The sequence below is a fragment of the Mustela nivalis genome, assembly GCF_964662115.1.
Source record: "Mustela nivalis genome assembly, chromosome: X".
Taxonomy (NCBI): domain Eukaryota; kingdom Metazoa; phylum Chordata; class Mammalia; order Carnivora; family Mustelidae; genus Mustela; species Mustela nivalis.
This window is the reverse complement of record NC_139040.1, coordinates 5147770-5175682: the sequence shown is the minus strand read 5'-3', so window position 1 is coordinate 5175682 and position 27913 is coordinate 5147770. Positions and strand designations below refer to the sequence as shown.

Here is a 27913-nt window from a genome sequence, read left to right as displayed (position 1 = left end):
ACTAAGCTGAAGTTGTTCATCACAATATGGAATGTAACCATTCAGCTTATCTGATCTAAAATAAGTTACATTGCTAATAAAATTTATAAGTGACGTAATTTAAAACTTTCTCCCAATGAACATATTTAAAGACAGGCCAGGGAGCATACAGACATTAAGCACACAGCTCATTCCAAGAGGCTCTTTCAATAGTGTTACTGATTTTTTTTTCTTACATAGCACATGAAAAGTATGAAATTATATAGCAGCATGAAAATTTTAAAGCACCCTATATGCTAGTCTACTTAGGACATCTGTTTGAAACATTAACATTAGGAAACACAAACCTATTCATTCTCTCTCCTCCCACCCCCATCTTTTTGTTATTTTAGACAAACAAAGGGGATGCACTTGCCAACCGAGTCCAGAACACGCTGGGAAACTATGATGAAATGAAGGATTTGCTAACTAACCATTCTAATCAGAATCATCTAGTGGGGATCCCAAAGAATTCTGTGCCCCAGACTCCCATCAACAAAAATGAACCGAGCTTTTTCCCAGAACAAAAGAATCGAATGCTCCCACCTCACCAGGATAGCACTCATCCCTCAGCACCAATGCCTCCACCTTCCGTCGTGATACTGAATTCCACTCTCATACACAGCAACAGGAAATCAAAAGCTGACTGGTCACGTGATAGTCATAACGCTAACATTGTCCCAGCCAACCAGGCCAGTGGTCAGCCAAACAAGCTGCCGCCGTCTACACAGGACCAACCCCTAGCCCGACTGGAAGACTTCTTTGTCTACCCAGCTGAACAACCCCAGGTTGGAGCCACTGAAGAGTCAAACGTGTCTGCAAAGGAAGACAGTAGTCTCAAGTCCAGTGCAGGGGATACGTTCAAAGAAATCTTTCAGTCCATCTCATCAGAAGAATCTGAATTTACAGTGCAAGCTCCTGGGTCTCCCCTAGTTGCCTCCTCTTTGTTAGCTCCCAGCAGTGGCCTTTCAGTTCAGAACTTTCCACCAGGGCTTTACTGCAAAACAAACATGGGGCAGCAAAAGCCAACTGCATATGTCAGACCCATGGATGGCCAGGATCAGGCACCAGACGTCCCTCCAACACTGAAACCTTCCATTGAATTTGAGAACAGCTTTGGGAATCTGTCATTTGGATCACTCTTGGACGGAAAACCCAGTGCAGCCAGTTCAAAGCCTAAACTGCCAAAGTTCACGATTCTCCAAACAAGTGAAGTAAGTAATTTTTAAAGTTTTGTTTCTGTTTGTTTCTTTCTCCACCCCCCGCCTTTTTTTTTAGTTCACTGCTCTAACTTCTATGGTCAAGTATTGACAAGCAGCTCTTATTTACCTTCTTGAGCCAGAAATGAGACTCTTCAAGGTCAGTCTGTGTCCCAATCTTCTGTCGCTTGTGACTTGAGTGATTACCATTCTGCAAATACAGTTAAATCTCCATAATGTGGAATGGCCAAAGACAAGGTCAGTCTGAGTGAGTGAAAAGTTGCACTTACAAAAGAGTTTCAGAGAGCGCACTTGTAGTTATATGTACAAATTAATAACACTGGATATTGTAATCGGTCGTAAGCAGTGTGAGGTCCACGAAAAGATTGGGAGTCACCATAGGCCTTCACTAGCAAATAGCATTTCATAAGCATAAAACACAGAAGCTCCTTAAGGTACAAGAATGTAAAAGTGTGATTTGCTGGCATCAGAAGTGGAAGGCATTCTTTAAGAATCTTGGTTTCTTGAGTGCTTATGGGGCCATTCCTTGGCAAGAACCTAACGTTATCTTCCATGTCCCTCAGTCTTCCCTTCTGCACCACTGTCTTCCACATGTACCTCCATAGCCCTCTTACACTACCTTGATCCCTTCTGTCAAAGCCAAAGGCATTGTGCTCAACCACAATCCCCCTGGGTTTAGAATGACTAAATGTCCTACCCATCTCTGGAATCATTGCCTTATAAAAGAGAAGTTGGAGGGACCCAAGCCTCTCCCAAAGGAATGAATGACTAATGATTGGATCCCAGACCTTGTGGCTGCTGGGTGGGGGACATGTACTGGGTGCCCCTCAGATGCCACCATGTAAGCGGCTGCCTACAGTACCTCCAGCACTTGATTGGAAGAAGCTACTTCTTTTAGATTGGATTCCTGTTACTGGTGCCTGAAGGCTTGAAAAGATGTAGAGGAAGAAAGTAGGTTGAAACTTTTGCTCAATAGGAGGCCCAGACAGTCGATGTGAATAGTTGCAGATTCCAAGTTAGTGGGGTCTGAATTAGAGAAGTCTGACCATGTGCACCTCTGGCTCTTGCGCCGTTATTCATTACTCGTATTCAGCACACGCGGTGATTGCAGAGGACAATGGGACCGTGAAGTGGGAAGGAGGAGTGGGGCTGTGGATTATATTTTTGGAATGCATGCTTTCCATATTGTTTCAACCCTGAGGCGGTTTTGCTTCTTGTATCATCATTCATCAAGTCTTATCAAGCTTCCTCCTAAGTATCTCTCCAGCCTGTCACCTCTTTACCCTCCCTGCCTTCAGAGTCCCCATGGGCCCCTGTGACTGCCCCTCCTCGCTGCTCTCCTTCCCTCTGGTCTCACCTCTCTTCCAAACCATCCTCCATCTGGGCTGACTTGATGGGCACATCCAGCCATGTCACTCCCTGCTTTCGATTCCTTTGTGCCTTCTCATTGCTTCCAGGACAAGGTCCAGATTTCTTAGTTCCGCATACAAAGCTCTTCACTCTGATTCCACGCTCCTTCTCTGACTTCCCATTTTACCATGTCTTTACATGCAAAGTCTCAGCATCGTGGAGCTACCTGTGGTTCCCTGTCACATCATGCGTCATCACACTTCCTTGCTTTTGTGCCTGCCGTTCTCTCAGCCTAGAATGTCTTTCCCTACCCTCCCTTGTCTTCTGCTGAAATCCTGTTCCTTCTTCAAATCTGCTTGATTGTTCTTTCTCTGTGAAAGCTTCCTTGACTCCACAGGCTTACTGTAGCCTGCTTCCTCTGGGCTCCTCTAACACTTTACGTACACTTTGACTAACACTTTATTTCATGTTCTGTAGTCACTCATTTCATGTGTCTATCTCCTCTATTAGACTGTGAACTCCTGGAGAGCAAGGGTCGTCTCCTTCCTCTCTGTATCCCGAGCGCCTAGCAAATGCCTGGCACATAGTAGATACTTAATAAATGTTTGTTGAATGAATTAATTTCAGAAATGGTTACTCAAGTACATTTTCTAAGCCATGGCATTAATCAACTAACACGAACCAAGGGAAGCAAATACTAGCAAATCCATCATCAGTTTTATCTCTTGAATGCTATCCTGTCTGCCTATGTCTTACTCTGCTCTGCTACTACACAGTTGTTTGGAAATCCTCATCCTAATTTCTAGGGGATGACTTCATATGGGATCATAATGCTTAAAATCCAAACAGAAGCCTGCCTCAAGAGAGGAGTATAATGAGAGGCTTCTTGTCCCTTTGCTTGCCCTGCTATCTACGGCAGTGCCATCACTCAGAGCTGGTCTGGGAATGGCTCTGGCACATCAAGAGGTCCATCAGCTTGTGTCCGTACCTCGTTAGCCAAGTGACAGGTCACAGACCCAGTGAGATTCACTCCATTATAATCCTCTCTCTTGTATCTCTTGTACATTCACAACATGGCTGACGCAGACTCAGAAATGACTTCATGCTTTTTTTTTTCCCTCAGTGCTTTGGCACACCAATGAGAGGGGCATTTCCAAAGAGAGTCTGAGCTGTCTTCAGCTCTGGAGATGATGATCCGAGGAGCTGCTATGTGCACTCAGCCTTTGGTGATGGTACAAATAGATTTTGGTAGAGCCTTGTATGAAAAATGGGTCAGGTCCAATAAAGTAATGATGAGAGATCAGTGGAGAAGATACCTATTTTAAAACCTAGGTCTCAAGGAAGGATTTGGAAAAGGGGTGAGACAGAGGCTTAGGGCCCTAAGGTCAGGAGGACATACTGGCTTCAAGAGTAGTGGGAAAACTCAGGATAGGACGAAAGAAAAGAGGTCCAACAGCCTGCCCGGGAGCTTACAAGGGTGTAAATTCAAACATGGGCATAAATATAGACAGGGTTGAACATTATGGAGCTTTGTACCTAATAGAGTTTATGTGGCTGAAACTCCGACAAGTCTGAAATTCACCTGATCAAATCTGGATGCACTTTTCAAAAGCACTCAGCTTGAGAATTCAGCCCCAGTCTTTGGTGTCAAGAGGTTCAGGCATTGGGATCTGGGTCTCCAGTCAAAGTAGCCATCATTGATGAGTGGTAGCATTATTCCTTGGAGTTACTGCTAAAAGGGTTTGTCCAGAGAGCAGTCATAGGGTCTCTGTGAGTATTCCCCACTCTGATCCTGGATCTAGGGAAAGAGGCTGTTCCATGTATTAGTGAAGTGCTTTTGGGAGCAGAGGGGCAAAGTGGGGTAGGTGGGGGTTTGAACACCAGAAAACACAGCATTCTACGATGTACAAATAAACAGATAGGAATATACTTGTGAGTTGAGGGACAAAAACTATTACTGAAATGGAATGAGCCTGTGTGTGTGTACGTTTGCTTGTATGTCTATGGTCGTGTATACAGTGGGGACATTTTAATTTCAGCCCATCCTTGTAATAGTCCCTTGGCTCTTAGGATTTCTCTATCAATGATAAAGATTCTAGGAGTCTAAGCAACTTTATTGCAGAAGGTCAGCATTTCAATTGAAGCATGATTTTGGAACAAAATAATTTGTTTAAAGACTTAGTTTTACAGAATTTACTAACACTCGAGGCAACTCCCCATTCCCAACCCACCAAAAAAGACTGATATGTTCTGCAGTTGAACTTAGGAGAATTTTCTGGGAACTGCATCTGAGAACAGTAAAAGATTGACATACATCAAATGGAAACTGGGGGTAGCTTGCAGATGGTATTTTATTAGGAAATGAATTTGCTAATAAATGCAGATTTATATGTGATTTCGTGATGTATGTTTTTGCTTACGTTTCTCATTAGGATAAAATCTTTTGGTGTGGCTAGCTTTGCTTTTGGGTGCAATTCATCGGTAGCCTGGTTTGGGAAGTAAATAATTGCATGGAAATGAAAGGATTGATGACAGGTAGTATTTCCATCCTAGGTCAATAAGCTTTCATTAGTACAGTACTAATGTGTAGAATGCTATCACCATAAAGGATTATTTGCCTTACAAGCTGCTCTTGGCTGTGACCTAAGGCTATTCCAAGGCTCTGAATGCCTCAACATTAGGAGGCTCTTAGAAGAGTTTAATGGGCATCACCAAGAGGAGAAGGGAGTTGGGGGAAATTGGAAGGGGAGGTGAACCATGAGAGACTATGGACTCTGAAAAACAATCTGAGGGTTTTGAAGGGGTGGGGGGTGGGAGGTTGGGGTACTAGGTGGTGGGTATTATAAAGGGCACGAATTGCATGGAGCACTGGGTGTGGTGAAAAATAATGAATACTGTTATGCTGAAAATAAAAAATAAATTAAAAAAAAAAAAAAAAAGAAGAGTTTAATGGAACTGATACGAATGATGGGATCTAGCTTTAGCTAATTTTAGTGGCTGGCTTTGTCAACCAGCTAAAGTTATGGCCCACATTTGTGACTGTGCCTGTTTTGGTTTGTATCCTATGCAGTGAACACCATGGGTATAATTAGCTTTATTTATTATGAGGTAGATAGGAAGCTCAAGTCCCTTGCATGAGAACTGCGGAAAATGCTGGGAACTTAGCATTTGTGTGCTGAGTATGCCCAGGCAGCTCCTTCAAAAAATGGTGGATCACCAGCTGCTGTGTGCAACCGGGATGATCATTTTCCACTTGATGTACCTCATGAGTTTATTTAATTTTTTGGCTCATTCTTACAGAAGTGAACTAGTATCCAATCCGAAGCTAGGACAGGTCTTATTCTCACCACAAAATGAATGAATATACCTCTGGAATGCCTCCCCCTTTCAGGGTGCCCCAGAGGCCTTGACCTTAGCACATATTTCCTCTGAGAAGGGAAGCCAGGAATGCAGATAGGTCATGGAGCCTTGTGTTGTTTGTGATGGTGAGGTCAGAGGTGCTGTATGATTAGTAAGGGTGTCTTGCTCTGGAGACATCAGCTTTTCCTCTCCATGCTTTCCCAAGGCTCTTTATGGTTCTCAGTCATGTTTTCCTTCCTTGGTGCCCCGACTCCGCGCTGTCCCTTGCCCTCCATTTGCTCATCAGCACTAGGCCAATTGAGGTCTAGAGCTCAGCTTGGGCTTAGGAAAGATCTTGAAGATCCCCAGTTATGTTTTGTTTTGGGTTTTTTTTTCCTTCTCATTTCCTCAAGTTCTGTTCTGTAGCATCTGTATTTTCTTTTCTAAGGCTGTATGTGAGTGATTCTTGCCCTTAGCATTCTGGAACAATATCTGCTATTTCTTGGTGTTCTGTGATTTTAAATCCCTTGTCACTTTGAGCATTCTTTTGGTTGGAAAGAAGCCAAAAGATTGACTTATTTTTATTCCACAAGGAAAAACTAAAACCCTTTAATTCCTACACCATACAAATTTTAGTCCTCTTTTATAAATCACACATTTTAAAACATCACTATGTATTCATCATTTCGGTGCATCTTTAGAAGAGAGCTGAAAGCCAATTTTATGTGAAGAAGCACGTGCTATAGTAGCAAACAGGGTTTAGATGAGGTCCTACTGAGCTGTGGTTTCCAAATCTGGCCTTTACTTGCTCTGTGAACTTGAGAGTGATTTTGGCTCTTGTTTTGTGGGGACTTCACACTAGCTCACAAATGTGGTTTCTTCCAGCGGTCCATCCCTGAGGGTGAGCTAATCCTTTGTGATGGGCCCAAACCTGCCTTGTTTGTGAAGTGACTGCAGCCATCCCCTTGTCATCCAGACCCTACCAGGAATCTGGGGACAGCGTGGAGGGATGTGATCTCTGCCGGCACCATCCCCTTACTGTCATCCGTCAGAACAGCTGGGGAGATTTTAAGACTAGGTAACTAAGGGGAAACTAGAATTGGATCCTCTTTGGGGATTGGATACTAGTTCGGCCCAGATTCAACTCATTTAAAAAAAGAAAAAAAAGATAAACAGTTATCTGCTATACTTCACTGGAAAACACCAAGCTGTGAACTCAGGAAATAGCCTGCTAATCCCTTTGTTGCTACCCACTCACATCATGGAAGATGGAGAACTTCTATTTTCACATTAATTCTCAGAAAATATTTTGACAGATTCAGCACGCAGTAAAGTGATAAGCTTTTGTTACGTGTGTTCCAAATCATCCTGTTATCACTGGATATATCGATTAGCTTAGTACATTCTGAGCCAGTCATAAAAACAGGCTGCTCACATTCTGTGTTAAAGAATAAGAAAAATTGGCAAGTAGATAACCATATTGATTCAACCCAAATAGTGAATGCAAAGGGCTTTAGAGAGGAGTTATAAACTCATTATGGCTCTTGTAAGTCTCTTTAGTATTTTTTTAATTGATGTGAAAACAAATAATCTTTAATTAACTATCTTTTTAAGAAGTACCATGCTTTGATTACCAAATGGAGTTCATAATATAAGTGACTATAATAAAAACCTCTCCTTTTTCTACTTTATAATTTACAAATGCTTTCACATACATCATCTTATTTTCCCCCACCTGTATTGAGGTATGATTGACAAGTAATAATTTTGTATGTTTGAGGTATTCAAGATGTTTTGATATACATGAAAATTGTGAAATCATTTCTATGATCAAACAAATTAACATATCCATCACCTCATATAGCTGCTGTTTTGGGAGTGTGTGGTGAGAACACTTAAGGTTTACTCTCTTTGCCAATTTCAAGTATACAATACAGTATTGCTACCCATAGTCACCATGCTGTACCATAGATCTCTAGTTATCTTGTGTAACTGGAACTTTGTACTGCTTGACCAACATCTTCTCCTTCTCCCCTCCCTGTAGCCATCTTATTTGGATACTATTCTATCAGAGTCCAGGATTATCATTATTCCCTTTTCATAGAGCAGAAGTGTAGTCTGAGAGAGACTTAGAGTTTTTTGTATAAAGTCACACAGCGAGCAAGGGACTCTCCAGAGACTAGAAGCCAGGTCTTCGGTGCCATTTCCTTGATGGCATTTGGTGCCCAGGATGCTACTGTATATGTATGGCTTAATTTTCTCAAAGTAGCTTCTCTGCTGGCATGTAAGGGGCAAGAGAATAACGAGCTGAATCTAGCTTAAGCTGAAATTCTCTTGCTGGATTCGTATTTCAAAAGTCTGAGGCCAAGCATACCAAAAGAGCAATTTTTCTTGTGGTATTACAGGTTATAGTCATGTGTTTTTCATTTGCAAATATGGTGAGAAGTAGTGTTTTTGCAATATTCCTAAATGAGTAACATATGACACAACTTGTTAGAGGATCTTTTCTTGGTTCATAAATTTTCTGAGCTTTTGCCTAGCTGGTAAGATGACTTTAGCAGAGCACTCAGACAGCATAGCTCAAATTTGGATTTCTGGGACTGAAACTCAACCACTGTGGAACTAAACCTGACATGTGAATGAGAGGTCAGTAAAAAGCAGGCATGAACATGATTGCTGTAGAAGGTACAGTAAGACTTCTCTCAAGTGTTTGACTACCCTCCCCCACCCGCACCAAGTAGACTGATGGAAAAAGTTTACAGATCATCAAATTGCAAGAGTAGTTAACAAAGGACAGACAGGATCCCTGGCTTGTATTTGTAGGTACTAAGAGGGTGAGTCTCCCTGGATGTCTGCCTAAGAATGCAGGTCAGCCATGGATGCCTGCGCAGAAAGTCACTGTGAGCTTAAGCGAGCTACATAGCTCTGAAAGGTCTTTGAAAAATGTATAAGACTCTGGAAATGGATGATATATTAGCTTTCTGTAGATGCCCTAACAAAGTATCATAAACTGGATGGCTTAAAATAACAGAAGTATGTTCTCTCATGGTTGTGGAGGCTAGAGATCCACAAAGGTGAAGGCAGGGCTGAACCGCCTCCACTTGCTCTACAGGCAAATCTTTCCTTGCCTCTTCTAGCTTCCAGGTGACCCTTGGCTTATAGCAGCATCACTACCATCACTGTCTTTCCAATCACCCATCTTCTCCTTTGTAGGTCTCTCTGTGTCCTCTCCTCTTTTCCTCTTCTTATAAGGACATGGGTCATCAGATTTAGGGCCCACTCAATATCCAAGACAATTTCATGTCTGCAAAGACCAGATTTCCAAACAGCCACACTCCGAGGTTCTGGGTAGACATGAGTTTTGGAGGCCACTACGCAACCCACTATGAGAGGGGTCATTCCTTCCCTTCCCGGACCAGGAATAGAGGGAGGCCAGGCAGTGTTCATTGTGAAAAACCCAAGCTGGTACAGTGGAAGCTGAGAACTACCCCATCTCAGAAACCACTTCAGGTTCGGAGCCTAGTTCTCTAAGCTCTTCACCTTGACTGTGCCTATTAGCGAGATCGTTTTTGTGGATAAATGATTAAAGTACAACTGTGGAAAAGTGATTTTTAAAAAATATTTTAGAATAGTAAGAATAAAGGTGTATTTTTTTCTGATTAAGTAATAGAGAAGAAAGAATTTGTCGATGCAATGGACTCAATTATGAAGGAGAGCTTAGGTGGCCAGGCTTATTCTGTGAAATAAATATTTTCCATTGTGTGGGCCATCCAGCCAGTGGCAGGTACTCCACTCTGCCACTGTCATATGAGAACAGCCAGAGATGGTACCTGAATGAATGGGCATGGTTGTGTGCCAGTAAACTTACATTTGAATACCAAAACTCCAATACCATGTATTCCCATGGGTCGTGAGATGTTCTTTTGATTTCTTTCAACCATCTTGGAACATATGAGCCATACATTAGCTTATGACCCATACAAAACCAAGCAGTGGGCTGGATCCAACTTAGAGAATGTAGTATGCTGACCCCTGGACCAGATCTAGACAAAGCCTCAGAAAGTAAGATACATTTGGTATCCTTTGTGTGTCATCAACAGGAAGATGGCTTTGAGCAGAGAAGGGAGAAAGGTCGGCCCTTCAGCAGGTAGAGGGCAGGATCCTAGAGACAGGAGAGATGTCAGTAGTCAAGGTAGAGCTGGCCCCTGGAGTAGAGGCTTCATTAGGTCTTATACAGGTGGATAAGAAGGCTCTGCATGCAGAATCAGAAATACCTTTCACACTACAAATCCCATCAGCATTCAGGAGGGTTCTTTTTCCTTGGTAACTCATGAGGTAATGATGATTTGTCTTTTGCTGTCTTAGAATGGGAGTGCCTGTGTTCCTGGGGCACTGAAGTATGGATTTGACTTGGGTGTGAGGTTATAGGGTTGTTTTTTTGTTTTTGTTTTGTTTTATTTTGTTTTAGATCCCAGGAAAAGCAAGTCATCCTGCACAGTCTGAGACTTTGTCTTCAATGGGACAAAAGGACCAATGTTCTGTGGCAGTCTGCATGGGCTCTTTGGGGCTGATATGTGGGGGTGGGGCATTTGTACACGTATCTCCCTGGGAGGCCTGAGAAGCCAGTGGACTTCTAGGGTAGTATCTAGGCTCTGAAGAGCTGCTAGGAGAAAGGATCTGTCTCCTCCAGGCTTTAAAGATGAAATGAAATTGAGCTAAGGCTTCAAAACATTAATATATGTGGGTTGATGGAAAGAAGGGAGAGAGATCTTAGCCAGATCAAACGAACTGAAATAAAGCCTTAGAAGTTGGTGGAGTTTCAAGGGCCATGCTCCTGTGATGGAGGGATGCCACGATAGCTCTCTGCTTGAAGTATGTACCATAGAAGAATTGTTACATCTGTGTCATAATTTTATTAATGAGGTCGGGGGTGGCCAAGGCAGCTGCCATCTTGTACAGTCTCGGGAGTCACCATTCACATAGACTACACAGGTGAACAATGACTCCTGAAGCTGTTTTTAAGGAAATGGTGCTGGCTTTAGAGCAAACCTGCTGTTGGACCTCCCTTTCCTGTCAGCATCTAATTCATCCAGATCTTCAGGCAAACTTACCAGTGAAGCTGGCTTCCTCTGGGATACCCAGAAATGCCCTCCCAGGGACTCACTGGAGATGCAGACCAGGATGCTTATGCTGACTAGGGTCTCACCGAGCATACCCACACAGAGTCTCTCTGCAGCTCTGCTTGATTTGCTTGAACAAATGTGATCTTCAGATCTTCGGGATGATGAATAAATCTAACATCCTCCCAGGCAAGATTAATGGGTAAAGAGGATCCATGTTAGAGAATTCAATTTGAATCCACAATCCACCTATTATAAATCTCAAAGGAAATGGTCTTGTTGGATATGTGAGCACATTTGGCTCAAGAAGGACATTTAAAAAAAAGTGTAATATTTTGAGTTGTTCACATTGAGTCTGATATTATGAACTGTGATATGTTAAATCTGAAAATATTGTCATCTACATCATTGGAAAGGTCTGTTAGATTATCTATAAGATATTTTATTTTATGTTTGTTTTATTCATTCAATGATTCGACAGACTTTTATTGAGTACCCATTGTGTGCTGGGCGCTATGCCAGGACCTTGAAGGCCGAGATGGTGAGGACATGTTGCCTGATCTTAAGTAGTTTAAGTCAGGGGGATGTGGACACAAAAACAGAAAAATCACAGTGAAATATAATAGATGCTTGTTGAGTATTCTTTGGGAGTGGAGAGAATGGTTAAGACTGTCTGAAGTACTCAGGAAAGCCTCTTCAAGAAGGTTGAAACTGGTGTGCTGGCTCTTGAAGCATGATTGGAAGTTGTCTTGGTGAAGTGGTGGTAAGAACATTTCCTACAATGTCAGCCTACATCAGGCTGTAAATGGGACTGGCGATTCCTGAGAGGCCAAATAATCCACTCTGTTTGGGGAGTTTGGGTAGAAGATTGGTTGGGAGGATTGGGGTCTTAGTGTCAGCCCTAGGTTTTGAAGAGCCTTTTAATGCTCTAAGCATTGCAGATGGTGTTTTAGATAAGTCATGCCAGAGGAAGGATTGGCCAGGATTGCAGGAAGGAAGTAGCAGGCATGATAGGGCTGGTGAGATTTTAGGCAGAAATGAGCACTGAGCAAACTATTAAAATGTTCCAGGCCAGAAATGCCATAAATTTGAATTAGGGCCGTTTTGTTGATTTTTAAGGTTGATTTGATGAGATTCAGGGATCATTGAGAGAAAGCTGGCAGAGAGGTTCTAAAATGACTTTGAGGTTTCTAGCTTGGGCAGTCAGTGGTTAGGGACACCATTACCCAAGATTCTTTACTTTGATACCCAAATCCTCACAAAGCAAGTAAGTTTCTTCTATCTCTTTTATTGTTATGTTGTCATGATATTATAGGCTTTGAATGTCATGATATTTGATTAATGTTTGCCCAGTGCTTTTTGTGCAAGTCTTTGTACAAAAAATCATGATTATTTTCTCATGCTTTGATGAAGGATTTATTTCCTATAAATGACTTTTTTGGTTCTTCACTTAAAAATTAATATCTTATCTCAGAAAAATGCTAGTACTTCAGGGAACATGGGAAACTATGCTGAATACTTTCATAGAAATCACAGAATTGAAAGTGACAATTTTCTGTAAGTCACGGAGTATATGAAATACCACATTGTTTTGTATGCTATAATTTTTGAAAATTAAACGAACACATTTCATTGAATTTCTCTTATAATGATTACTGTGGGCTCTGCTATGATCCTTCCTGATTTTTTTCCCTTTAGACTCACGCTGTCTCCACAGGGAATGTGCTTACCATGGAGTGTTGGTGTAACTTTCCACTCAACACTATCCTCCTCCCAGCCATGATAAAATCTTCTGGAAGAAATTGCATCCTTTGACTTTGGTGAAGCTGGAGTACGGTTATTGCAACTGGCTATTTAGATAAATTGTTACCTTAGAAACTGTTAAGCTTTGCTTCCTTACCTTTATTTGGTGGACATGGTCATTGCCTTTTCAGTTAAGGTCATGAATTTCTGGTGGAAGCAGGAGAAAGGAGCAGAATTGAGTTTACAACATGTTTGTGCTCCATGGTTACCAGGATTAAAATGTGTTTTTCAAATATAGGAAAAGATCATAATGTATTTACTATATTTTACTTATCTACTCTTCTTCTGTCCTCAACTGTTTTACCTTCTCTCTGTAACTCCTACTTATTTCCTTATTTGAAAATTCTGCTATACTCAGACTTCAGGAGCTGAGAGCCTCATTTTTTGGCAGTGGCAAACATAGAAGCCAGGTGGGAAAAGTTCTCATCAAAGGCCTCACTGTATCCAGTTACAGGGCTGAGCCTTGAACTCTAGACTCATAGCTCTGGACATTAAGTTAAAGGAAAAAGTCGTCAGTAGCCTAAAGAGCAATGGTATGGTTTCTAGAATTAGAGAACCTTCATGATGGAAGAACTCTGCAAAGCCAACCAGTTCCACTGGTTTCAAAAAGATGCATCAGTCTGCTATTAGGCTTCAAGTTCCTTGCTCAAGAATAGGCAAGTCCTTGTAAGCCATAAGTGAAACCTTCATCGAAGAGTAATTGCACCAAAAATAATCACGTGCAACATGGAACTTGGCTAGTCTCCACTATTCAAAGATACAGATTAAAGTTCCTTCATAGGGTGTTGCAGCAAATATATTACTATGTGAAAAAAATAACATCTAGTTTCCTTATTTTGACTTATGAAGGAAAAAGCATCCCTACCACATAAATATGTTCTTTTTACCTTCTGGGAGGAAAAGAAAGGAAATTGCAGTTACAGTGTGTTATTGAATCTTCTTGGAATTTGCCTGTAGAGTTTGGGAAGTTTGAAAGATTGAAGGCCAATGCCTTCTACACACACACACACACACACACACACACACACGCGCGCGCGCACACAAAAAACCAAAACCAAAACCAAAACCAAACAAATACTCTCCATTTGCTTCAGCACTGTTTAGCCCTTAAATAGAGTTAGTCCTAATCCTATTCAAAATGTCCATGTGTTCTTTATTAAAGCTTTGAGACAGCAAAATGTATAATGAGTTGGGAAGAAATTACCAATGAAATGTTACACTTAGTTTGTGGATTTTAATTGCAACATAATTTATTATGTGATTTCTATAGATAGACATAAATATATTTCTTTTCAAATTGTTATATAACAATATAACACATAAAAGCCATATAATAAAATAAGCAAAAATTATACTTCGTCACTGCTGAGAAAAGATTACTATAATTTTTTTAGTGGCAATCTGATAGTAAAGTCAAAGTGGCATGGGGAAAAAAAGATTTCACTAACAGAAGCTTAAAAATTGCGTCTTCATAAATCAAGAGGATATAGTACTTAGAGCTAGAAATAACAGTGTTGTGAGTCCTGTTTTGAATATGCCATTAGGCATTTTTGTCTTTGCAGTCCTATTTAATCTGTACAGCATTATTTATTCCAATAATTAGTGTTAACTTTCTTGGCAGTAGGCAATATAATTACCTTTAAAATTTAAATGGGATAAAAATGCCTTGAGAACATGGTTTAGGAAAACTCTCAATATTTATTTTCAATTGCCTCTTTAATTATTCATTTATGTAGTATTTAGAAAAAAAATCTTGGAAACTGGGAGGCCACTGACAGAATGACATCCCAGATATATGGCTTCATTTCCTCAGTTGGTTGAGTAACATCCAGGACAGCTGAGACCTTAGTCACGCCAAATTGAAGTGCCCCTACCTGTGTACCTTGCTGATCTAAATACCCTTCATTTAGATCAGCCCATGCTGCTTTTTCTTATGCTGTTTGGTTCTCCTTAGAAAAAGTCTCTATCATCATCCCTGTTCCCCTCCCTTTCCAGGTATGTAAAATCGCAAGGTTGTAGCTTTCTGAATTATAAGCTTTGAACTCTCCATTCCCCAGGCAAGGAGGCACTTACTTTAGTTTATTTGAAGCCTCTTAGTGCCATTTATGTGGCTCTTGATTTCAAATATAAATATGAAAGCAATTATTTTCTCAACTATATAAGTTAATTAGAAAGTACTTTTTAAGCTTAATAAACCCTATAATTCTGAATAAGCATACTGGTTTCAAAGAAAATCAATGTTTCTAAAGATGGGAGGCCTAGAACTAGCCTGCTCTGAGCCATTATGAGGAACAAAAGAAATCTCCAGGTAACATTGATTGTTATTCAATCATTCATTATGTAGTGAGCACATCTCCATGCATAATGTAGTTTCAGTCTTTATGGAGGACTCAAAAATGTTAGAAGAGATGACTGGGTTTTTGCCAATTCCAGTCAGATGCTTGGCACAGAATAGGTGCTCATTAAACATGTGCTGAATAAGTAAATGAATCCATGGAAGAAGTAAAGAGTCCATAGTGTGTCCGTGGCAAGCAGAAAATAGTCACAAGAAAACACATCTTCTCTGGTGGGGTAACAAGGGACAAACAGAGGGTATTTTAGGAACAGGCCTTTCTTGAAGATGAAGACCCTAAGATTGACCAGCCAAGAAAGCTAGGGCTTGAGGAGGGGAGCCCTCTAGGTGAGGGGAATTAGATGACCAAAGATGAAGAGTAGAAGTAAAAAGAGTTTGGGTAAGGAGCAGCCAGTCACTGAAGCAGCCTTGTTTGACCTTGTCTAACACCCCTGATGTGCAGAGTACGGTGCTGGGGCTTTGGGGGAGACAGAGTTGGACAAGATTGCACACTACATTAAAAAAACTTAACTCTAACAGGGCAACTAAGATATTCACACAAATAACCACAGAAGGAGACCAAATACCAGGGTTCCAGGAGCCCAGAGAATGGAGAGGGGCAAGCTGGCTTGCAGATCGAGGATAGTTCTGGGGAAGTGTCACCATCTACACCAAGTTCTATGAAGCGCTGGGGTTCATTATCTCCAGGAGCCTTAGACCTTTCTGAGAAGCTGATGAAACCTCCAGTTCCTTTCCCCGATTGAACAAGTCCAAACACGTATATATATATGATTGCTTAGATTTCTTGAAGACTACCTGTACAGCCTACAGGGAGTCCCTTTACCCCAAACTGAGACCTCTGGCATAGCAGGAAAAAAATGGTTTTGGAAAATGGCAAAGCCACATTCAAATTTCAACTCTGTCACCTCTAGCTATGTGAATTGGGCAAGTTTCTCAAGCCCTCAGTCCTGGCTTTTTTGTCTATGAAACAAGGACAGTAATACCCATTTCAGAGTAGCAAGGCATAAAACTAGTCAGAAGAAGTCACGAGGTTATGTTGCCAGGTGCCAAACACAAGCAGGGGGATTGGCTGCAGAGCTAGGTTGTTGTTTTGTTTTCTTTTTGTTTTGTTTTGTTTTTTAATGTGTGGTCTTTCTTCTATCCATTCCCACCAACAAGTTATTTGTTTTACAATAATCCCCAGTATATAACAGGGAATGAGCATACGGGGCAAAATTAACTGGGAAATATCCTATACTGGATTCCTAGGAAAAGCAAATTAGAAAATGAGGCAAGTGTTCTCTATTGATGTTGTCCATCACAGTGTGCTGGAAGAGTCATGGCTGTGGGTGTGTGTGCATGCATATTTCTGTGTATTTGTGTGAATAATGGGTATATGTGGTCTCTTTGTTTTACCCTTCCCTCCAGAGGGCTTTCTGAAACCATGTTACCATATTTCCCCATAGTCTGTTTTGATTTACTGGTGGGTGCCTCGATATTTGGGTAGGACATCCATATTCACACAGAAACACATACACAAACACAAAAGTATACACACACACACACACACACACACACCTGTATAACAACAGAACAAAAGTAGCAGGTGACAAATACATACTGTAGTTGTACAAACTCATAATGTAGCTTTACAAACATGATATTTAGAGAAGAAGTAAAAGGAGGGTGGCATACTGGGTATTTACCCTAAAGACACAAACGTAGTGATCTGAAGGGGCACGTGCACCCGAATGTTGATAGCAGCAATGTCCACAATAGCCAAACTATGGAAAGAGCCTAGATGTCCATCAACAGATGAATGGATAAAAAAGATGTGGTATATATACACAATGGAATACTATGCAGCCATCAAAAGAAATGAAATCTTGCTATTTGCGACAACATGGATGGAACTAGAGTGTATCATGCTTAGTGAAATAAGTCAAGTGAAGAAAGACAACTATCATATGATCTCCCTGATATGAGGAAGTGGAGATGCAATGATGGGGGTCAAGGGGGTAGGAGAAGAATCAATGAAACAAGATGGAATTGGGAGGGAGACAAACCATAAGCGACTCTTAATCTCACAAAACAAACTGAGGGTTGCTGGGGGGAGGGGGTTTGGGAGAGGGTGGTGGGATTATGGACATTGGGGAGGGTATGTGCTTTGGTGAGTGCTGTGAAGTGTGTAAACCTGGCGATTCACAGACCTGTACCCCTGGGAATAAAAATATATTATATGTTTATAAAAAATTAAAAAAAATTACAGAGTGCTAAGTACAAAAAAAAAAAAAAGGAGAGTGGAAATGGGTGGTTGGGTTTAAAATCAAAAGTTACTCAGCTGGTCATCATCTAGGTGACTCTCGTTGGCTTTGTGTCCTGTGAGTATTTTGATTGCAGGGCTTAAATGTATGTGATCCTAATTTTAAGAAAACTGGTAGAATAAATGCTCATTGAGCAAACAAAAGCCCTTCCATTCAGCTTTTCATTGCTCTGCAGTTATTTTCTCCCAAATAATATGGGTAATTATTTGAAAGTACTTTTAGCACACACGCCTTGGGGGCAAGCCTTGTTCCTGACAGCCATAGTCTTTGAATGGAAGTGCCAAAGACCCCCTGCCAAGATGGGCCACAGCCAAGTGTCATGTGAATCTGAGTCTCACAGGTTACATGGGAAGGAAAAGGCTTAGAAGGATGCCGAATGGAAAGTCTAAAGAAGAGCAATGCGGTCTTGTGTGAGACTAGGCGCTGAGTAGGTATTTCATACATGTGTGTTAGTGGATGGGTGGATGATGGTGGGTGGATGGATGGATGAATGGATGAATGGGTGGCTGTTTGGCTGGAGGATGGTGGGCATTTTGAGCTAGCCTAGTGGTGTAGCAAGATTGGAATCTTCAGAATAGATCAAGGCATGGTTACTCCTTATGTAAAAAAGGAAAATTTTCAAAACAAGATCCTTGGGATTTGGTTTACAATAGTGAACACTCTGTATTTCTCTGATCAACCACTTCCATAAAATGATCTTAACCTGTATTATTTGTCTTTCTTCCCCTTGGTATGGAGAAACTCCAATAAATTGATGATTTAAGTAGGTACAAATTCCTAAAACTCAGGTGTTGGTGGAATGTATCATAGATATTGTGGTGCTCAGGAAATGGCAGATATTACTCTTGATGTTATTATTATCAGAAACATAGTTGTTCTGGAGCTGGAAGAGTGGATATGCATTTGGCTACACCACACCCTTGCATGAGGTGAGCAGGGTGGAGAGATCAGACAAGAACTTGACCAGCAACAGCTGGTCTAACTTGTGGTCTTGGGTCTTTTTGTATCCAGCAAGTCACATCTCTTCTTTGAGCCATGTATTTCTTGGCTCTGTCAGAGGGAGAAGTAACCCCTGCTTTCCTTTCCTTCAAAGGTTACACAAAAATATACCAAGGTGATGGGCATGCAGGTGATGTATACACGGTGAAGTGCCTTATGCATGTAAGATGAGAGTGTCCCAGATCCTTTTCTCTGCCCACTCAATACCACATATATGTCCTTTATTGCTGTGATTATGAGCTGGAGTATATCTGTCTGTGTAGTAGTCAGCAGCTGAATGGATTGATTGTTGAGGTGAAAATGCCATGTTTTGAGCTCTTGTTTTACGTGTTTGTGAAACTCAGGAGTTGCCCACGTAGAGTTGCCTTTTCTACTTCACTTTCTTGGGATAAGGGGAGGGTCTGGAGGGTTCCTGGAGCATTGCTACATTAATTAATTAGCAAATTAATTAGCTAATTAATTAATTAATGTACACTTTACATGTTGGTCTGGGGTATTTCTAAGTGCAGAGTTTACATCCAGGGCCTGTTCTCCCTTCTCCTTTGCTGAGTTGTAACTGCAGTTTTTGTCAGCTTTCCAAACCTGGCCATGCCTCATTCCACTCAGCCTTTCTTGTGACAAAAGATGAGCCCCAGGTGATTTGCCTATTCCTGGTCAAGGTTTAGGGCCGAGCTAAACTTGTAGTTGTCCTCTTGTCTCTCAGAAGTCCACTTTTCTGGGATTGCTGACTTTGTTGGCTTTTGAGATTTGGGAAACTATTTAGAACATTTCTTTTTATGAGGCAGCATTGCCCAATAGAAACTTGCTTTCTGTTGACTTTACATCATTAGAATGAATTTGTGCCTGCCTCACATTAATTTTACCCATACCTAATTGCCCCCAAAGTTACCCTGTGTGAAAGCCTATGCAAACATTTTAAATGAAGATAAGCTAATGCACAATCTAGATCTGAAAGGCATTAAAAAATTTAAAAGCATTGTCATCAGAGAGGAAGTGATGGGGAGGCTCTTCTTAATCTGAGTGGGATCATTATTGTTAGAAAATGATTAATGAATATAATTGGACCTCCCTAATCGGAAACCTTTCAAATTAGAGTCAGCCCTTAGAATTCTGACTTCTTTCAATTCAGCAATGCCCAACAGCTTTGATTTTGAAGGAGGGTTTTGGTTGCTCTTTAACTTTGGACATTTAGCTTCAAATGCAATCTCTTTCAGCAGTGTGGTGTGTGAACCTAAATAGCATTTGCTGAGAAATGCAATTCATTTCAACAAAATATTTTTAGAAGGCAATATACCAAATCTGATAAAGGGATCACCTGTAAGTACATCATTAATGAGGCAGAGTCTGATTCCCTAACCTGGGCCCTCTCTTCAAAGCATAGATTCCTGTAACTGCTCAAAATGGAACTTAGGCACTCAGAACAAATATATACCTGGCCACCTACAGACCTATTTGATTTACTGAATGTCAGAGCAGAGCTCCAGACTTTAAAAGTGAACCTCAATAAGCAAGTATCAGTTTACAGAATGAGTACCCCAGTTGCTAAATTGAGAAATGCAATTGTAATTATCTGGCAAAGCGGAAATCAGGTCATTGGAGTTGCACATTGGTGGTTGTGCCATAAAATCAAAAGGGAAATGTCTTGATTTTTTTTAACCTCAGGTGTGTTAGCACCTATTTTTCCATAGACATTATCTATATTACATATGTTTAGACACCGAAGCAGTTCCGAGGATCCAACAGCTTAATTGGAAGTAAATGTGTACTTGTTAAAAAGCTTTTCTAGTATACAAGGAGGGAACATTGCTTTTCTGATTTGAATAGTATAACTTGGGACGGGATCCATGTTGGACATTTCCAACTAAAGATATTTCTGTAGGTGCTTAAGTTCAAATTAAATACATTAAAACCCAAATTAGAATCAATCTGATGTGAGCCAGTTTAGTCTAAGCCACGGTCCTGGACAATGACAAGGGAAGTGCTAGATCAGGGCTTGGTTGGGCTCTTGGCATTGACTCTATGGAGGAGGGCCTGGAAAGAGGGAAGGGCAGTTGGATGAATAGTGACCAGTGGCTAGAAGTAATGCAATAATTAGTTTGGCATACTCATTAGTTCTTGCATTATTTAAACAAAACCAGGAACATTTTCAACCTAGTTAGTTATGCCTGTCCCATAGCAAAGGTTATTGGAGGATGCCAAAGGAACACACTGGGTCACCTAAAGCATTGGCATAGAAATTTTAAGGTTTCATTCTTGTTTAATGCAAATTAGCACAGGGGGTCACTTGATTTTCCTATGAGTTCAGTTTTTTTTTTAATAATGGTAAGGTATTTGGAATTATGAAGACCTAAATGAAATGTCTGAACTCTAGAATGGACAATAGAATCCTTTTGGACGAACAGCTATTCCGGTGAAATACCACTGTAGAGAGGAGCCATTTCAGAGGTCATGTTCATGAACACCTAAGGGCTTTGAAATTTAATGCTCCAAATTGCCACAGGTCTCCCTTTTTCTGAAGAGCTCCTTCCCCATCCCCTACCAAAACATTAATTTACCTTCATTTTTTAAAAAATTGCCAGTTTATTTAACTCTTTTGTAAAATTTCAAAACTCTAGTATATCACTTTCATTCATTTATTTCATCCATATCATTCTCTTTTCTGTCTCTCTTTCTTTCCCTCTGTCCCTCCCTCTTTCCTCCTTCCTCCTTCCCCCACATTTTAATCCTACACTCCCTCCCTCCTCCCTCCTTTCTCTTCCTCACCTTCTCCTATACTCCCTCTCTCCTTACCCCCCACTCTGATATGTGCTTTCATTTTCTTCTCAGAATATTTGAAGTCCAAAGGCCTATGTACTTTGTAATTTCAAAAATTGCCGACATGGAATCCAGTAGCCTATTGGCAGTGGAAATTGTCAAGTCTGTGATTTTTAGCAAAATCTAAATGAATCCGGCCTAACTAATAAAAATGATAATAAACTGTTGCATTTCTATAATGTTTTCCCTTCTGACAAATTCCTGACAATTTCATATATATATATACGTATATATATACGTATATATATATGCCATTCGGAAACTGAGGAAAGAAGTGAAATCATTGACCTCATTTCACACATGATGAATAAGAGGCCCAGGCAGAGAGAGATACCACACCTTCCTCAGACCCTCACATGAATGTACACAGCAGCACTGACCTTTTCTCTTCTGTTCTTCATTTGTCCAGACAGCTCATGGTGGTTGAGCACCTACTCTGTGCTGGATACTGTGACAACATGTGACCCACATGACAATATGAGTTATTCTGAGTGGGATACTTTGGAAGTTAAAAGAGACATGAACCAGTGCTCAGGCAGTCGACCCCAGGTGACAGACCTGTAGACAAGTGACTTACTAGCCTCTCTAAGCTTCTCTCGTCTCAACTGTGGAAGAGAATCACCCACCCACAGGTAGTGTGTGCATGGTGCCTAACGGTGCCTGGTTCACACAGTAAGTCCCCCCAAAGCATTAATTTCTTCCTCTTCACTGGAAATGTTCCCATCACTGGAATCCCATGCATTTTTGTCTAATACTTAATGGCCCTGAGCACACACTTTCTTCTGTAGGGGTGTGTAGCATGCACACACATCTTCTAATGCTATTTGGAGCGTAATTCATTGGAGAGCTGTGTGTGCCTTATTTATCTCTGCATTTACCAAGAAACCATTAATTAATTGATTAGTTACTGATGAAAAACACTCATTTAAGAGAAATATTTTTGAAAACAATGTGGGTATAGAGAGGCAGGTAAAATAAAGCATGCCTGCATGGAATGAATACATAAGAACTTGGGGGAAATTAAAGAGCTCTTGTGGCCTCGTGCTCCAGCAGTGGCTATGACCAAGGGAATTTTCTCAACTAAATTCTGATATTGGAATCATCAGTTTAGATTTCATAAAACACATATTGCATTTTAATTGGAATGGGGTGAAAGTGAAGAAATGGTCATATGTATATGACAAGGGTTTTATTTTAAAAAAAAAAAAAAAAAGAACATTTTGAGGAACCTCCATGCTGTTTACCAGAGTGGCTGCACCAGCCTGCATTCCCAACAACAGTGTAGGAGGGTTCCCCTTTCTCTTCATCCTTGCCAGAATCTGTCATTTCCTGACTTGTTAATTTTAGCCATTCTGACTGGTGTGAGGTGATCTCATTGTGGTTTTGATTTGTAATTCCCTGATGCTGAGTGATGTGGAGCACTTTTTCATGTCTGTTGGCCATCTGATGTCTTTGCAGAAATGTCTGTTCATGTCTTCTGCCCATTTCTTGATTGGATTATTTGTTCTTTTGGTGTTGAGTTTGCTAAGTTCTTTATAAATTTTGGACACTAGTCCTTTATCTGATATGTCGTTTGCAAATATCTTCTCCCATTCTGTCAGTTGTCTTTTGGTTTTGTTAACTGTTTTTTTTTGCTGTGCAAAAGCTTTTGATCTTGATAAAATCCCAATAGTTCATTTTTGCCCTTGCTTCCTTTGCCTTTGGCGATGTTCCTAGAAAGATGTTGCTGTGGCTGAGGTCGAAGAGGTTGCTGCCCGTGTTCTCCTCAAGGATTTTGATGGATTCCTTTCACACATTGAGGTCCTTCATCCATTTTGAGTCCATTTTTGTGTGTGGTGTAAGGAAATGGCTCAATTTCATTTTTCTGCATGTGGCTGTCCAATTTTCCCAACACCATTTATTGAAGAGGCTGTCCTTTTTCCATTGGACATTCTTTCCCGCTTTGTCAAAGATTAGTTGACCATAGAGTTGAGGGTCTATTTCTGGGCTCTCTATTCTGTTCCATTGATCTATGTGTCTGTTTTTGTGCCAGTACCATGCTGTCTTGATGATGACAGCTTTGTAATACAGCTTGAAGTCCGGAATTGTGATGCCACCAACGTTGGCTTTCTTTTTCAATATTCCTTTGGCTATTCGAGGTCTTTTCTGGTTCCATATAAATTTTAGGATTATTTGTTTAATTTCTTTGAATGTTGAAAATAGAACTACCCTATGACCCAGCAATTGCACTACTGGGTATTTACCCTAAAGATACATATGTAGTGATCCGAAGGGGCACGTGCACCCAAATGTTTATAGCAGCAATGTCCACAATAGCCAAACTATGGAAAGAACCTAGATTTCCATCAACAGATTGAATGGATAAAAAAGATGTGGCATATATACACAATGGAATACTATGCAGCCATCAAAAGAAATGAAATCTTGCCATGTGCGAGGACATGGATGGAACTAGAGGGTATCATACTTAGCGAAATAAGTCAAGCAGAGAAAGACAACTATCATATGATCTCCCTGATATGAGGAAGTGGAGACACAACATGGGGGGTTAAAGGGGTAGGAGAAGAATAAATGAAACAAGATGGGATTGGGAAGGAGACAAACCATAAGTGACTCTTAATCTCACAAAACAAACAGAGGGTTGCTGGGGGGTGGAGGGTTGGGAGAAGGGGGGTGGGGTTATGGACATTGGGGAGGGTATGTGCTATGGTGAGTGCTGTGAAGTGTGTAAACCTGGCGATTCACAGACCTGTACCTCTGGGGATAAAAATATATTATATGTTCATAAAATTTTTTTAAAAAATTAATTAATTAATTAAAAAAAGAACAAATTATCAAGTTTCATTTTCAACTATTCAAAAAAAATATTGCCAAGAACTTGCCTTAAAACTTGTAATTTTGTCCATTTTGGGATGAGCTTTTTTTAGATGTTTAAAAATAACTTACAGAGATTGCAAAAATTGGAAGTTTTCTCATGGTGGTAGCTTTGTTTCCTTATTTTTAATTAAAGTCAATTAGGTGCATATCAACGTGTTGATTTGGTAGCAGCAAAAAATTCAGTAGTGCCTTTCATAGTAGAAAAATGTTGAAAGGCATATTTTCAAATGTCATTTAGTTGATGAGATTTAGAGTTTTCTACATATTTAGTTTGCTCCTTAAGATGATATTGGTACTTAGATAAGAGCTCATTATCTTGAGACTTTGATTTCCCTCTGCTTGATCCTGCTGTGAAACCGAAAGCTTGTATCTGTAACTTCCTGGTCTCCTTCTATATAGTGTTTTTTCTTTTCTTTTGCCACACAACCCCAGGCATAGCGAAGTGTATCAAAATGTTGAATGGAGGAGCACCTGATGGGCTCAGTGGGTTAAGCCTCTGCCTTCGGCTCAGGTCATGATCTCAGGGTCCTGGGATCGAGCCACGCATAGGGCTCTCTGCTCAGTAGGGAGCCTTCTTCTCCCTCTCTTTCTCTCTGCCTACTTGTGATCTGTCAAATAAATAAAATTAAAAAAAAAGTTGAATGGACACTGGTATTTAAACAGTTGAAGGTGTTAGAGAAATCCAGCTGGATAAACAATTTGGACTTATATATGATAAATAAACCTCATTGCCTTCTACTTTTCTCCTCCTCCTCTCCTTTCTTCCATTCTGAATACCTGCTCTGGCTAGACATCAGATGCCCATACATAGATGCCTTTTAGACATCTGGACTTGGGTACTCCCACAGGTGCCCCATACTTCACTAACATGGAACAGTTGATGGTGCTACTATGTAATCACCGAAGATCCCTTCCCACTCCCTCTTGCTCTGTTGCCTATCAGTCATGAAGCCCTACCTTCCTTTACTTTGAAACTATAGCTCCAGCCCTTTGGCCATCACCTTATGCCAGGTGATCGTCACATCTCACCTGATTGCTATACCTGCTTTTATTGTCCTCCTTCCCCTCACCCCCACCTGCTCCAGTGCCTTCTCTAACTTGCAGCCAGGCTGACCTACAAGTGTCTCCAATTGCCTAAAGACAGAGATGAAGCCTTTGGAATCACCCTTTGACCCGACCTTGCTGTACTTGCCAGGAGTGTCTTAAACAAGACACTTAGTTTTTGTTTTGTTTTGTTTGTTTGTTTGTTTTGGCACTTCTTGAGGCTAAGAGTCCAAGTTCAAAATGTCCACAGCAGTGATTTCTTTTGGGGCTTCTCTCTCTTGCCTGTAGATGTCCTCTCCTCCCTATGTCTTCACATGGTCTTCTGTGTGTCTTTGTGTTCTACTCTCTTCTTCTTATTAGGGCACTATTCATCAGATTAGGCCCAAATGACCTCATTTTAACTTAGTTCACTTTTTAAAGGCCCTGCCTCCAAACACAGTTATAGTCTGAGGGACTGGACCTTAAGGCTTCAGTGTACAAGTTTGGAGGGGACAGCTTAGCCTGTAACACTTGGTTTTGTGATCCCGGCAGTCCAGGAACACATACCTGCTGAAGACCTATCTACTAGATGTGGAAACATATCAAGAGTATGATTTTCAGGGGTGCCTGGGTGGCTCAGTGGGTTAAGCCGTGCCTTCGGCTCAGGTTATGATCTCAGGGTCCTGAGATCGAGCCCCACATCAGGCTTTCTGCTCAGCAGGGAGCCTGCTTCCCTCTCTCTCTCTGTCTGCCTCTCTGTCTACTTGTGATCTCTCTCTGTCAATAAATAAATAAATAAATAAATAAATCATTAAAAAAAAGAGTATGATTTTCACAGTGGGTTTCTGGGGTGTTGGGGAGTCCCCGAGTTTTAAGCATGTGTGCCCCCAAGACTGCTCCTGGGCATAGTGCATATCTTCTTGTAGTCCGTGGCTTCGGTTGACCTGATAACTTCAGTGGCACTGCCAATGGTCTGTTCTGTAGGGCAGGGATGAATGGATGCCCTTTGATAATGCTGGCTCTACCACTGGATCCCAAGGGCTTTCCCCCAGCATAAGGCCATGCTGATGTGATCAGATCTAATCATTTGCTTTCAGCAAGCCTATTTGAAAAACTTTATCCTTAGCTCCTCTGAGTTGATTTGCTGCCACAGAGTGAACTTGGGTACTCAGAGAGCAGTTACCAAGGTTAACCTTGGTGCATTTTGTCCCCTTCTAAGATGAATGGAATCTATTAGCTATTGGTTGGTTCAGACAGACAAATTATCAATAGCTTATTCTATCCCTGGTATATTTGATTGACAAGCATTGTTTGCAGCCTCTAAAGTATTCTTTGTGTACAAAATTCCAGACTCACATGCAGTTGAAATATGAAATTAAAATGTTATTGAAAGACTCAGGCTTTCTCAGCCAGGCCTCACAGTTCATCTGATGGGAGGCCTGTTTGAATCAATGGACCCCTGATGTCGTCAGACCCAGACTGCTCTATTCAGAGGAGAAGAAGTATCTAGGATCATAGATCTTCCAAAGGAATAGTGCTGCTTGCCTACACAGACTGCAGTTTGCAGTGTGGGATCATCAGCAAGAGAGAACTTGATCAATTTAACCATAGCATATTTGAGGAAGAGAATGCCTCAAACGGTCAGCATATACAGCTGACCCTTGAACAGTGTTGGGGTTAAGGGGCCAACCCCTGTGCAGTCAAAAATCCATGTCTAACTTTTGACTCCCCAAAACTTAACTATCAATATTCTACTTAGTTGACCAGAAGCCTTACTGATAATATAAACAGTAGGCACATACTATGTACGTTATGTGTATCATGTACTGTATTCTTTTATTTTATTTTATTTTATTTATTTGAGGGATAGAGTGAGAGAGAGCAAGAATGAGCAGGTTGAGGGGCAGAGGGAGAAGCAGACTCCCTGCCAATCAGGGAACACGATGTGGGACTCAATCCTCATGTTAGGTCATAACCTGAGCCGAAGGTAGGGGCTTCAGTGACAGACACCGAGGCACCTCATATACTGTATTTTTAACAATAAAATAAACTAGAGAAAAGAACATGTTATTAAGAAAATTACAAGAGGAAATATATTTATAGTGCTGTCCCATGTTTCTAAAATAAAAATCTGTGTATATGTGGACCTGTGTAGTTTGAACTTGTGCTGTTGAAGGGTCAACTCTATAATCATTCAATGGCAAGTCAAAGATCACTCCGTCATGTGGCAGAAAGCTTTTTGTTTTCCACTGGATCATCTGTTACCACCAGTTCTTTGGCCATGTGGATCAAAGACTTGTTGAACTACAGGGCATGAAGGAAGGACGCATAGGGATCATCTAGTCTAAACTGCTTAGACACTGGGGGAAAATGAGGCCCAGTGATGAGAGGGAACATGTTGCTTGGGTCAAGTATCATGCCAGCAACAGGGCAGGAACCAGGATTTAGATCTGATGCTCAGTCCAGCCTTCTTTCATTAATATGCAGAGGTGATTAGAGCTCACCATTTTGAGGGACCGTGACCAACCAGCTCAGTCAGTGGAGGGCAGTAGAGCTTAGTGGTTTAGAGCTTGCATTCCAGAACCAAACTGCCTGAGTCAGGATCTCATATGAGCTCTCTGACCTTCAACAATGTGTTCTGTTTGTATTAGTGTGCTATGGCTGCCATAAAAAATTTCCCAGCCTAGATGGCTT

At 41.0% G+C, this 27913-nt stretch overlaps 1 protein-coding gene across 4 annotated transcripts in view; it reads left to right on the top strand.

Moving 5' to 3' along the window:
* Nucleotides 1-27913, top strand: part of AFF2 (ALF transcription elongation factor 2) — a 462610-nt gene that overhangs the window by 168463 nt on the left and 266234 nt on the right. For all 4 annotated transcript variants that reach the window (XM_082716439.1, XM_082716438.1, XM_082716436.1 and 1 more), the window contains exon 3: nt 372-1232. In XM_082716439.1, coding sequence (XP_082572565.1) covers nt 372-1232 — 861 coding nt within the window. The remainder of the gene's footprint in view (nt 1-371; nt 1233-27913) is intronic.